Source organism: Theobroma cacao, chromosome 4, assembly GCF_000208745.1.
Source record: "Theobroma cacao cultivar B97-61/B2 chromosome 4, Criollo_cocoa_genome_V2, whole genome shotgun sequence".
In the NCBI taxonomy this organism is placed as follows: Eukaryota; Viridiplantae; Streptophyta; class Magnoliopsida; order Malvales; family Malvaceae; genus Theobroma; species Theobroma cacao.
The window spans coordinates 490,423-504,063 of NC_030853.1; the positions used below are offsets into that span (position 1 = coordinate 490,423).

General features: G+C 31.9%; 2 protein-coding genes across 2 annotated transcripts in view; both read left to right on the top strand.

The window, feature by feature from the left end:
• On the top strand, positions 6,301-8,495 carry LOC18600742 (bidirectional sugar transporter SWEET4). The gene is made up of 6 exons (XM_007031372.2): positions 6,301-6,538; positions 6,810-6,846; positions 7,407-7,623; positions 7,699-7,860; positions 7,980-8,099; positions 8,200-8,495. Exons 1-6 carry the CDS (start codon positions 6,496-6,498, stop codon positions 8,362-8,364), a joined length of 744 nt encoding a protein of 247 aa, XP_007031434.1. The 5' UTR covers positions 6,301-6,495; the 3' UTR covers positions 8,365-8,495.
• The window catches only part of LOC18600743 (bidirectional sugar transporter SWEET7b), a 2,831-nt gene continuing 715 nt past the window's right edge, over positions 11,526-13,641 (top strand). The window contains exons 1-4 of the mRNA XM_007031373.2: positions 11,526-11,612; positions 12,032-12,068; positions 12,598-12,817; positions 13,348-13,506. Of these exons, the coding sequence (XP_007031435.2) occupies positions 11,579-11,612; positions 12,032-12,068; positions 12,598-12,817; positions 13,348-13,506 (450 nt within the window). The 5' untranslated portion in view covers positions 11,526-11,578. The remainder of the gene's footprint in view (positions 11,613-12,031; positions 12,069-12,597; positions 12,818-13,347; positions 13,507-13,641) is intronic.

Below are 13,641 nucleotides of genomic sequence, written 5' to 3' on the forward strand. Positions count from 1 at the left end.
TATTATATGTAAGTTTTATTTAACTTTATGTCGATTTATTTGTTGCACTTGTTAATGATAAAGAAGATGAAAAATAATGCAAAAGTAGGGGATAATTGGTGTTCTTGCATATATATCCATGGGGGAAAAAGAGAAGAGAGAGATTCATGAAGATGAAGCTGTTGGATAGTTATCATGTGTCCTATTCCCTCACCTAGGCAATTAAACTTAAGAGGGGGGAACCATGGCCAGGGGACCCAGAGAATCAAAACTTTCTTTTGGGAAGTAGTGGGATGAAAAAAGAAATAAGAAAGCACATAACCATATATTTAAACTGAAGAAAGAAATTATATTTAAAGAATATTATTATTATTATTATTAAAATTTTGGTCAACTACATCTTATTTTGTGGTCTGAATAAAAGAAAAGAGTGATTTAATATGAATACCTCAAATTTCCTTATCAATTGATGTCATTGATTTACATTTCAATTTATTTGCTTCTCTTATGCTACATATACTTTGGAATTGAAGTCATCTCTTATGCTTAATTAAAATATTTGAATGTCAAAAGGAATTTTAGGGAAATATTTTAGGCAACAAAAGAATTAAAAATTTTCCATCGATTAATTACCCAAGATTCCCTTCATGTGAATTTTTGGGTAAATAAAAAAACTTTGACTTCATCAAGGTGTAGATCAAATTAAGGAACATTAGCTTATAAGTAAGAGCAATTATTTTTCATTTTTGGTACATGGTACTTGCATATGATCCAAGGAAATTGAAGATCTAAGTGACATTTATAAATATTTTAAAACTTGGATTAAGAATATAATAACAAGATAAATATATATAGCCATTTTCCCATGTGTAGGCCAGTTGTCTCCCAATGGCTAGTAATGTGGGAAGGTCTATCATCACCCATTAAAAGGAATAAACATACCANAAAAAAAAAAAATAAAGAAGCAAAATTTAATTAGAAGACTAAAATAAGGAGTTCCCATCTTAAGAAGGAATGGGTTTCACTTCTCCCCAAAAGATAACAATGCCCAAAAGAATCTTTTTTAGGCAAGATTTGTAGCCATCTCCAACCCTTTATCAGGCTTTTTATTCTCTTCCACTATACTAAGCATAATTTCTCACTCAACTAATGGAATCAAGGAAACATATCATTACTTTACTCTCTTACATTGCACTTAACACCAACCAATAGTCCCTATGCACTTGTCTTGGAATATTTCTTCTTTTTTTAGTTGAGTTTTTTTTTTTATAATTGGGGGAGAGAGAATTCGAACCCTACTCTTTAGGTAGGGAGATGAGTGCTAGTTGAGTTTAATTTCTTTCAAATTATTAAAAAGCAATAAAATCTTAAATAGAATAGATAAAAATTAACTCTGTCTTAATTGTTAATCAAGCACCTTTGAATCCCATTGAAGCTGTTTGGTTCCATTATAGAAAGTTAACATCAATCGTCATCTACAAGAATCAATAGCATTTACACTATCTATCTTGAAATTTCTTGAACTAGTTCTCAAGTATAAGAATCAAGCACATTTGTGATCAAGGTTCATTTTGAGAGAATATCTTCTTGATTGTAAACATATACCAAATTCTCTGTCACATAGGAGAGAAAGAAGAGTTGCTTTTGTTATTTAATTCCTTCACAACTAAGGCAGAAGGGTTAAAAATTATGGTATCTTTTTTACTTAACTTTTATTTTTGTCCATTATCTGGCTTTATAAAAAAAAGGGTAAGGATGAAAGAGAAGGCTTAGACTTGGAAACCAAAATGGGGTAGAAAGGGAAAGATTGAAAAGCAATATGTGAAGAAAGGCAAGGCAGCACCTGAGAGAAGGAACAATGCTTTTGAGATATGTTTTGAGAGAATGTGTGTTTCAATATGTTGGCTAATAAAAGAGTGATGATAAAGTGGGAGCATAAGGTAGTGCTGCTACTTTCCTCCTTTCTTTTCTTTTCTTTTCTTTTTGACAAATGCCAAGAATACTGTGACTATCTGTCACTTGAAATTTAGCCATACTTGTGTCTTTGTCTGCATAACTAGTCTCTCCCTCTCTCTCTCTGTTGTTGTTTCTCTTCACATCCAGTCCACTACGGTATAATCAACCATCAACTTTTTAAGAAGCTTTAAAGGAATAATGTTGGTCACTGACTATTCAATTTTAAATCTTTAGAGATGATAGGCATATTATTCTTATGCATGCGTGCACATTGCGCGAAAAATAATATACACAGAACCACAATTATCTTTAAAATTTTTTAATAATTGATTACGTCTTATTCAACAACGTATGACATGATTTTGTTTTGACGTATATATTCAATTTTTCAATATAAATCACTTACATTCACCAATACAAATGATTGGTTTTTACATTGAATAAATCAAAACATTCATATTGATTTTTGCACTAATACAACAACACTAAATATTAAGCATCATAAAAAATAGAATGCTGTCTTCAACTGTTGATTTAATGGGCTTTTGGTCCTCTGCCATGTACTTTTGAGGGTAAAAAACCTGTCGAGGGAATGTAAACTGGGTTGGGCTAAAGTGAGTTAGTGGAGATTAGTAGGTGCTCTGGACTTAAACTCTTTAAAGTAAAGATAACATATTGGAGCTGGCTTGAGCTCAGTTAGCTTACCAATTACTATCTCCTTGTAAGCCCAGACTTGTTTAAAGCTTCAAAAAGGGTCATATTAGGGATGATGGATTTCTTGGCAAGGTGGAAATCTTTGATATTCTTCAAAATGTTTTGATCAAAATGGGGGTTGTTGGAGGAGACAATTGCTGGATTGGTTTCTAATCACTTGATCTGTTTAGCTGTACCTGGCATGCTCACATAATGTTCTTTTCTTTGTTCCTATTCAGAAGATAAACAAACTATTTATTAGGTATTTGTACAGTGTAAATTGTTAGATTTTAATATTATTATAGATGTTGAAATTTAAAATAAATGAAATCAGATAAATTTTTATACATGGTCTTGGTCTTCTTGGCTGGTGACTCTTTTGGAAAATAATTATATTCCTCTGAAACTTGTGTGTTGATTGGGGATAGGTGGTGATCAAAAAAGATTCAGCAAAGAGTAATAAAAGAAATACTAATTCCAGATATCAAAAAAGGTCAGCAGAGGGGAGGAAGAAGTGCTTTGGATGTGTTGCAGGCCTCTCATATCTAGAATTTGCATAACTTTTACACTAATAGTAAATTGTCTGTCCACTTTTTAGTGAATTATTCAATTAAGTTTTGGAAGTTCTTAACTTTTTTCAATTAACTCTAATTTTTTTTATTTTTTATTTTCAATTATTATTTTCTAATGCATGTGACTTATTTGGTTTTTAACATATTTGCACTATATATAAATTATAATCAAAGGTGAACTAGGATTAGATCAATGAATCAAATTCTTTTGTATTTATCATTATTTCCTTAATTGATTAGTTTATATTTATAAGTTAAGATTAAAATCTAGCAAAACATCGTGACTATCCAAATATTAAGAAGGGTTATAGTAGTTTGACTCAACCCTTCGATATATAATCTTATTGTGTAATTATTATCCTTTCATCATCTAATATTCTGACAAGATATAGAGTATGATGCAATGTCTACTAGATCTTGTCTTTGTCTTATTAACACTTGAATCTAATAATCAAACCCATCATTAGAGTGCGCAAACCACTTTGTCGACATTTCTAGTTGCTTTGGTCAAATTAAGTCTTCCTTGGGTAATTACTTTTCAAGTTGCAATGGGATATTCCCCTTAAATTCAGTTAAAATGATGAATCCTCTATTAATTATTAATTTTCATTCATGTGTTTCATATTACACTCAATATCTATTCATTTTTTAGTATCCTTCACTAAGACCATTTTAGATAGTATCAAATAAAGAATAACATCCCACGCACATAAGATAATCAAGTAATTTCAAGTCTAAAAATCACTTACACAACTGCTATATGAGAATTTTTTTCTATATATGCTAGGTTGCATATGCCAAATAGGGTTCTCAATATGAAAGGTTATGTTCAACGGATTTTTTCTTGTAATAAGTACTTATATATTCGTTCAAGTATCTCCATACTTCAATTTGTGAGATCAATTGCTCATTTCATGAATAAAGAACATAATCATATTCCAATCTCTTAGTTTTATCAATATCCATTTTTCTTGATAAAACATTGACTAAAAACAATATAAAAATTTATATTTTAATGTAATAAAAATCTCATAATTATAACACTTTATATATAATTCTTTTTGTAAAGCACACTACATTCCATGAACCACTTCATTTCATCTTGCAACATTAGTAGTCTCATGAAAAAAAAAAAACCTTATATTAAATATAAAAATCAAACGAATCCAAAATTTTTTTTTCACATATAGACATGCACGTGTATTGACCTATTTTCACCACGTAAACATCCATATGGTTGAAATTTAATTTAAAAAAAAAATGGGAAATGAGGCTAAAATAGTATAGAAAGGTGATGTATGTCTAGTGGAATCAACTATTATGGAAGACTCAAGAAAAGTTTGATAGCACTAATACATCAATTATTATGGCCAGTGAATATTATCCCTTAGTGACTTCAATTCCGTAATGTGTTGGTTTACACACAAACCATGACTTTAAGTCAATGAAAATCTTGAAGATATAAAAGACAATGACTTGAAACAAAGATCAGATAGTGACATGAAACGGAAGAGAAGCAATTAACCTTGGGAAATAAAGTAGGCAAACAGGGAGGTAGGTAGGAGACCAAGAAACCTGTAAAATCTAAACTTCATTTAATTTGCCACGAACAGGTTGGTCCTAGATCATACGCAACACTTCACCACCATCCAGGGTATAACATGTAGCAGCTGCAAATGCTGGGAATCTTCAACTTCTTCTATGTATGGTCAATATTTGAGGTTGCTTGAGCTTATCAAGAATCTTTTTGCCAGGCTCAATAGATGCCTAGCTTTTAACTTGAGTCAGGATATAACGGAAGGCATAATTTTCCCAAAAGGATAATTGGAATCAGATATGAATTCAATCTGAAATGAAATTTGGCAAGCAGGCTATGCCGCGTAAGGTAATCATGTCCAGCTGATAATTCTTGACATTGAGAGTTTCCAAGTCTCTCCCAAAGATGAACTGTCGATGCCTTTGCTTGCAAATCACAATGTATTACTTCACTTTTGACAAGACAAAGAGCACAAGAAATCATAGAATTCAATGCTTCAAATGAATGTCACAGTCACAATTATAACTTACTGTTTAAAGAAATGTTTTCACTCAGTTTATTCAAATTAAATCATCATATTTACCATCAACTGATGCATTGGATGTGTAAATGATTCTAAAAATGGTATCCTAATAAGACATCTTCACTGGTTTTATCTATGATAGAATAACTGCATTTCATTCAAAGTTCTAGCTAGGACATAACAGGTAATTCAGCTACATTTCTTGATGTTGTTCATAACCATGTCCATGGATAAACATTCATATGAAGTTAACTTGGACAACACGTCTACTTATGCAAGGCCTAACCAGGCTACCAGAACTATGGTTAGGAAGTTCCTGAAGTTAAAGCATGAGGCCATTCATGGGATTTGCATGAGTTTTGGTCCACAGTATCATCATTCAATACCTGAAATTAATGAGACAGAAAGGGTTTTTTTTCGAAATGCTGAAGTGAAGGTACTCGAAAATTCAAGTGGCCCCAACAATAAATTCATTAAAGGATCCGGATACAATTTGATCTTGTTCTTTACGTTCCAAAGTATTTGCTCAATGCTGAAACATCTGGAAAGTATGCACTATTCACTGCATGTTAAACTGTACAACTTTCCTCCCATGAAATATTCATCTGACATTCAATTTTGGGTTCCCTCTTTTTATCCATCCAATTTACTTCTTACCCTTTTTGCCTTTCCTTTTTGAGAAGAAGAATTGAACTCAAACTTCTTCTTACGCCAATTTTCCATGAGCATCAAATATATGATATTGCTAATTATTTGTGCAGATTTTCAAGCTTAATCTGTTTCAGTTTTTGTTCTATTCAATAGCAGCTTACCACCTTGCCCATTAGAGGAGTAACTTCGGTCTGTTAACAGACCAAAGTCGGTATAGCAATGATTTTCATCCACTCCAATGGCATGATGTGGAGGGCATTAGCTGGCTGCTTTTAATAGCTACCGTGAACTCAACTGCATTTGATTGCATATACCGCCAAAAGATTGCTATTTAGTTCTAAAGATGTAAATTTTGGCTTGGTAGGATAAAGGATAAAGGCAAACCAAATTCTAATTTAGCTTAAGTAATACAATTCTCAGTTGGGAAAGATTCTAAGTCTCTGCGTTCTTTCTTTGTGTTGTAGTACATATAAATTCAGCAGCAAATAGCTTCCTGATATTGTATTTTACAAGTACTACTGCTGCTTGGATTCTTCATTTTCCTCTTGCACTCTTCCTCCTCCTTTTTCCAAGTAGCCTCAAAGATGGTTAGCGCTGAGGTTGCAAGGAATATTGTAGGGATCATTGGTGAGTTATTTGAAGTTTTCAGCTCATCTCTTTTAGTGATTGTATGACATTCCAGGCTCATGCTGCACAATATTTCTCTTATTCTTCTAGTGTAGTGGAAGCTTCTTCACAGGTTTTTGAGTTGGGGTAGTTTCTTGAGAGTGATCAGGGGAAAAACATTATACATCAATGAGTTGTTAATTGTGTCATATGATACATACCTGAATTCAGACAAATGAAGTTTTTGGGTTCTGGAGACATGAATTTCTCATTGTCCTATTTCATTTTGCAGGAAATGTCATCTCATTCTTACTGTTTGCATCACCAATGTAAAATCCTCTCTCTCTCTCAAGCCTTTTTATGTGTGTTTCATATGTGTATTAGAAAGGTGAAATCTTATTCTTCCTACATTACTTGTCATTTGCATGAAACTCCTGAACATGTGGAAGTAGGAATTACTAGTAATATTTTCGTACCCTTCTACAAGAAAAAAACAATTTAGTAGTAATAATGATATTTCTTTGCCGACGCTGGAAACCCATATAAAGGCCAAACTTTTGTTATAATGTTCCAAGTAAAGGCCGGTTCAAGGCCTTTCACCTTTTAGTTGTGAATGGCCCAGTTCTAGACCCTTTCCGTTTCAGATCATTTTCCTGAATTTATTCCAGGCCAAACCCCAATGAACTTGACCATGCTGAGATATGGAACCAACTCTTTTAACACTTTCCCATACTAAAAATCAAAAACCCAACAGGGCAGAAGGAAAAGTTTTTTGACACTGACTGTACAGTAGGGACCAAAAGGAAAAGAAAACAATCTACAGCCGCAATTGTTGTTGTTCGACATATATATATATCTAAATACAATTGAAATCTTTATTTTGATACAGACCAACATTTGTCAACATCTACAAGAGAAAAGCAGTGGAGGAATTCAAACCAGATCCCTACATAGCAACTGCAATGAACTGCATGTTATGGATATTATATGGTTTACCACTTGTTCATCCTGATAGCACCCTTGTGGTCACTATCAATAGCATTGGACTTGCAATGGAGCTCATTTATCTCACCATCTTCTTCATTTATGCCCAGAAGAAAGGCCGAGTAAGAACACCATCACCATCATTAATTCTGACGTTAAAGATTTTACTACTTTACTAACCGAAGAATTAATATCAGCTCAAGGTCATTGGGTGGCTTTGCGTAGAGATTGCATTTTTGGGCGTTGTGGCCTCATGCACATTGCTATTGCGTAAAACTCATGCCCAAAGATCTGCTCCTGTTGGGATCCTTTGTGTCATATTTGGAGTGCTAATGTATGCTTCACCTCTTACCATCATGGTAAGCCATGCTTTTCTTTTCTTTTTGCCTATGCCTTCAATTAGTTAACTGATATCTTTCTCTAGTTCGCCTTTCAATCTTTCTCTTGTTTTGTGTCTATTTCCATTTCTATTTGACAGAGGAAGGTGATTAAGACAAAGAGTGTGGAATACATGCCGTTTTACCTCTCCTTGACCAACTTTCTCAATGGAGTCATTTGGTTGACATATGCCCTCATTCGCTTTGATCTCTATATCCTGGTAAACTTGAGTTTAGTTGAAACTTTCTATAATGTAAAAGTGATCCCTAGCAAGCTAAGTTGATGGTATGTATGTCTTTGCTCTTGATCTCTTTTTGTAGATTGGAAATGGATTGGGGACTCTATCTGGAGCAATACAGTTGATTCTGTATGCCTGCTACTGCAGCTCTACCCCGAAATATGAGGACGATGAGGTCGTTGTCAAGCCATCTGAGCTGCAACTCTCCGACAACGGAGGACCGGCTAGAGCTAGACCAACTGTTTGATTGACATCTAAAGCATTAAAAGCCAAAGTAAATCTTTCTGGAAAGAAATAATATGAATGTGTACAGTAAAGACTTTCCAGTGTTTCCAAGGTTTCTTGGAGATTGAAATCATAGTGGATCAAAATATCGTGTTCAAGTTAAGATTTGATGTTTCATCATGCAGAGGACTTGGAACTCAGTAGAAAAAGCAATACATACATACATACATATATACATATATATGTACAAATCTGATCAACAAGGTGGGATCAGATAGAGAAAAACACACCCGCAGTCAGCTACAAAACAGAAAATTAAGCACCCAAACTTATAAATAATAAGCAAGTACAGAACGAATAGCATATACGAATCAGAATAGGTAGAAGGGCAAGTACAAAATAAGAGTATTAAGTCCTCGAAAAGTAGAGTCACACCATAACAAAAGAGAGTCAAATATCGTCCATGTTGACACTGGAGCATATCTCCATGGAGGGTACTGTGCAGCAGATGAAGCATTTCACATAGCAAATGAAAGTGATAACATATCCGAGCCAGCAACTTTACCACCAAGCAAAGAACAATGCAGATACCAGCAAGTGAACAATGCATAATAATGTATAATAATCCACCACAAGCTTGTTAAAGAAGAAGTTTTCATCACTGACTCCTGCTATAATTTTTCCCCATAATAAAACTGGGTATTTTGAAGATTTGTTGAGAGACCATGGAAGCTGGTTAGAGGCATATCTAATTTTTACCATTTTGAGGTTCAAATAAAGGAAATATACTAAAAATATATTGCAAGTATGAACGTGCAATCGAACATTTGGTTTATTGATTGGTGCATCATCCTCTATCTAAAGAGTAGAACTCGAATTCTCTTTTCTCAATTATAAAAAAAAATATTGCAAGACTAAATGTAATTATGATGATGAGCATTATATGAAATGGGGTTGTTGTCTGCATTTGACATAAAAAACCATCCATCTCTTTCCATACCAACCTATTGTTGGAAGGGATCATTAGGGATGAATAATTTGTTGAATATTCATTGTTCACATTCTTTCATCATACAAACCAAACTCAAAAGCAATCTCTGGACCTTCGAAAACTCATCTTCAATGTCATCTACTTCTCAATAATCTTTAATATAATTAATGATATTAACACATATTACGACAAAAGTAGGGGTTCTACTAAATGAAAAATATTTGATATAATGTTTAAAAAAATCCTTAAATTATTTAAAAAAAATTAAATAAGTTTTTATTTTTTTATTATGTTTAATCAAAATAAGCCTTTTTTACTAATGATTGACTAATTGCTCTATGTCACTTGTCATTTTACATTCACATGGATGTAATGTTTATGTGGAGAGTGAAAAAAATTACATTAATATGTCATATTATTATCATTACGACATATTAACATCACGTGGTATAAAATAACATATGATATTTTTTTTAAACAGTAACAACCTTGTTTCATTCCTTGATAGTAAATTTACAAAAAAAACTACTCTTCGTGGAGCAGTTATATTACAATAAAAAATATAAGAGTTTATTTAGTTCAAAATAAAAATATATGAGTTTAATTGATCGTAATTAAAAAATAAAAAATTATTTAAAATTTTCTAAATATTTTAAGAATTTTTTTAGATATGCAAACATATGTTTTGGATTTTGTAACATTTCCGAATGATATGTGTAATCTCTATTTCACTTTAAAAGATTCTAACTTTGTTTTTTTTTATAAAAAGAAATTTGATTCCCTCAACCTCAACTTATTATTGAAACCAATATAATAATAATAAATAAATAAATAATAAACTAGCTAATAATAAAAATAAAAGAGTAGTAGTTCCAGTTTTCATCGATCTTGTATTGGTTGAAGCCTAATTATAATCCAACTTCACTTGAAATCCCTTTTAGTTAGATTAAGAGCCTGTTTGACTTAATTTTTTTTAACTTATTATGAAATTCTTATTAAAAATAATAATTTTAAAAATTAAGCTAAAATTATTTGGTAAATTGATTGATAGAGTAAATTATATAAATTCTAATTTAATTTATGCCATTTTTCAGTTTATATACGATTTTAAATTTTAAAATCAAATAAATCCAGAAATAAACAAATAACTCTCAAACTTGTATGGTAATAATAATGAGATTTTATTGCTCTAACAAACAATCAGATCATAATGCTTCAATTCTCAAAAAAGAAGAAAAAGGAGAAAATCATGTATTTGACATTAAAATTCTTTTTTGTGAAGAAGAGAAAAACTTTTAAATAAAATTTTAATACAGTTTTGAATTTTAGATCTTATTTTCTCTTAATTTTTGTAAGAACAAAAAAAATTTAAATTTTGCTATTCTGTTATGAAGTCTATGTTTTTATTTTTTAGTAATTTTTGGAGAGAGAGGGGTAGAGAAAAGGGAGGTCACGATTTGTGTTGGAGAATGATGATTTGCAGAGGAAATGAGAGGAGAAAGAGGTTAATTGAGAGAGGTATTTTCAAAAAAACTAAAAGAAGAGAAGAGAAGAGAAAAAAAATATTTTTTTAAATTTTATTATTTATAAAAGCTAATTTTAAAAAAAAATTTAAAAATTTTATTAAACTTGNTTCTTATAGGAGTTTTTTTTGGATTTTTTTTTAAATTTTTTTAAAATTTATAGTTGACTTTATTTTTATTTTTAAGAGATAGATAAATTAAAAAAAAAAAGACCAAAACTAATAAAAGAGCAAAAGCAGCAATCGAATATCCAACACGTGACTTCACGTTATTAATTCAAAAATCGTTGACTATTGCTGACATGGCAAAATTCTATTGGTGAAACCAGGTAAATCTAGAAAGCCTTCCCTAATAATCCGCAATGTTTTCGGGTAAGAGTGGCAGTCTTGGTAATTTCCATTGAAAGTCGACACCAACGAAATATTTGGCCGCAACAAACCAGGGAAACCGTTAAGACGCCGCTTCTCAGTGGGAAGCCATGCAGTGTGCATGCACTAAGGAATTGAAGTAGGATTGTTAGAGGATAATTAATTTCCTTGTTTGGAAATCCCTAAAAAGGTAAAACCTTATCTACGCAGATTCTCTTCGACCTAAACCCTTCCTCTCTCTCCCTATATCTATTCACATTCTCACCCTTTAATTCCTCAAACAGCTATCTCCATATATCTCTCTGATCCCTCTCTGTGTGCGTCCTTCTCTTTTTGCTGCTAAAGCTTTCCAAGATGGGAACTTTTCGTTATGTCGTCGGCATTATCGGTATATATATCTCTCTCTCTCTCTCCGCTTAATTTATCTGGAGTATTCTTTTTCTTTTGTTTTTTTGTTGATCTCCATGATCAGCGAGGTGTATTATACGTAAGTTGAATGTGCATTGCTTACTCGCCGTCTGAGTACAAGTTTCGATGCTTTTGATCGATGAGGATCGGTGTTGCAATAATCTTTTTCTTTATTTTTTAGTCGAATAAACGAAGAAATTATAAACAGTTTCAATTGTATTAATTTTTTTTTTTTAAATTTAAAGTAAATATGAACTGAAAATATTCGTTTATATCTTCATTATTTAAGTAAATGAACTTGTGAAGACTGAAGAGATATTCTACTTTATTATATATGCTTCTTAATTTTTTGTTTGATGATTATTTTCTTGAGTTTAATTTACACTTTGTTTTTGACAGGGAACATCATCTCCTTCGGCCTTTTCCTCTCCCCATTGTAATCTCTCTCTCTCTCTCTCTAATTTTCTATGCAAACTGCTTTATGATTTTTCTTAATTTTGTAATCTTACATTACTTCAAATGAATCGATGATTTGATATTAATTTGGACACATATCTTAGCGTAGCTAATTAATGTAATTATTTATAAGAATAATATAGATATTATAAGCATTCAATTAGTCATTGATTTAACGGATAAGCATATATGCATTCTTCCTTTTTATGGTTTTATCTTGAAAGAAACATGCGTTTCCTTTATATATAAGTGAATTTGTAATTTAATTGGTATCAAGTTGAGTATATATAAGTCCTTTCTGAATTAGTGTTATTTTTTCATAAATAAATATTTTTTTAACAAATTGTATGATTTGAGAAGTGATATTTAAGTCTCTTTGGATGTTTTTATAAAGCTAAAGTGTATATATAGAATGCTTGATTATTTCTTCATAAATGTTGTGAATACGTATAGAATGATTATTGGATTGAAGCACATAATTCTTGTTGTTGATATGTATATATACATAGGCCAACATTCTACCGAATCCATAAGAAGAAGGCCGTGGAGGAGTTCCAGCCATATCCTTACTTGTGCACGGTTCTCAACTGCGTTTTCTGGATGTTCTATGGTCTCCCCATTGTTCGCAAGGACAACATTCTGGTCTTGACCATCAACACCATCGGCCTTGTCATAGAGCTGATCTACTTAACCATATTTGTCATTTATGCCAATGATCGGAAGAAAAGGGTACGAACCAATAACCACTCTCTTATTAACTAATTAGCTTAATATACAATAATTTTATGCATTCCTATTGGGGCGAACATTTTAATTGTCATGAATTTATATATGTGCGGGTATTATACTTAATTTCCTTTTGTTGTCATAATCTGGATATCTCTATATAAGTAATGGCCCTTGGCATGCTTGATTTCACGTTGGCGTCAATATTGCTAGAATTTTAGGATGAGTATGTATGTTAGATTGCACGTTAGCGTCAATATTTGGTGCAACTTAAGATGAGGGTTTCCAGAGTTTGGGTTTTGCTGCCATTGCCATGTAGTTATCCTTAGCCAATCAGAACTCTTAGTCTGAAACACTTTTGAAGAACTATACCCATCAAAAGTCAAGGCAGCATGTTTGGTTTACTATAACTGATTGATGCTATATATGTAGCTATTTGATCTATATATATCAATTAATCCAGGTTCAAAAAATGATTGTGTCTGGCTTAAAAAGTTTCTAATTTGTGCTTAATTAATCTTCTATTTTCTCAGGTTCTTGTAGGCCTTTTCCTTCTTGGTGAAGCAGTTTTGACAGTAATCGTGGTTGTCATTGCTATGCTGGCCTTCGAGTTTAAGAACAGGGATATTTTCGTTGGGGTTATATGTGATGTCTTTAACATCATAATGTATGCCTCACCTCTTGCCGTCTGGGTACAGTCTCTCTCCTCAACTCCATTTCCTTCACCATCGCTGTTACTGTTACTAAGACCATCTATACCTCCATGGTGAATTGAACTATATACATATATATATATATATATATATATATATATATATATATATATA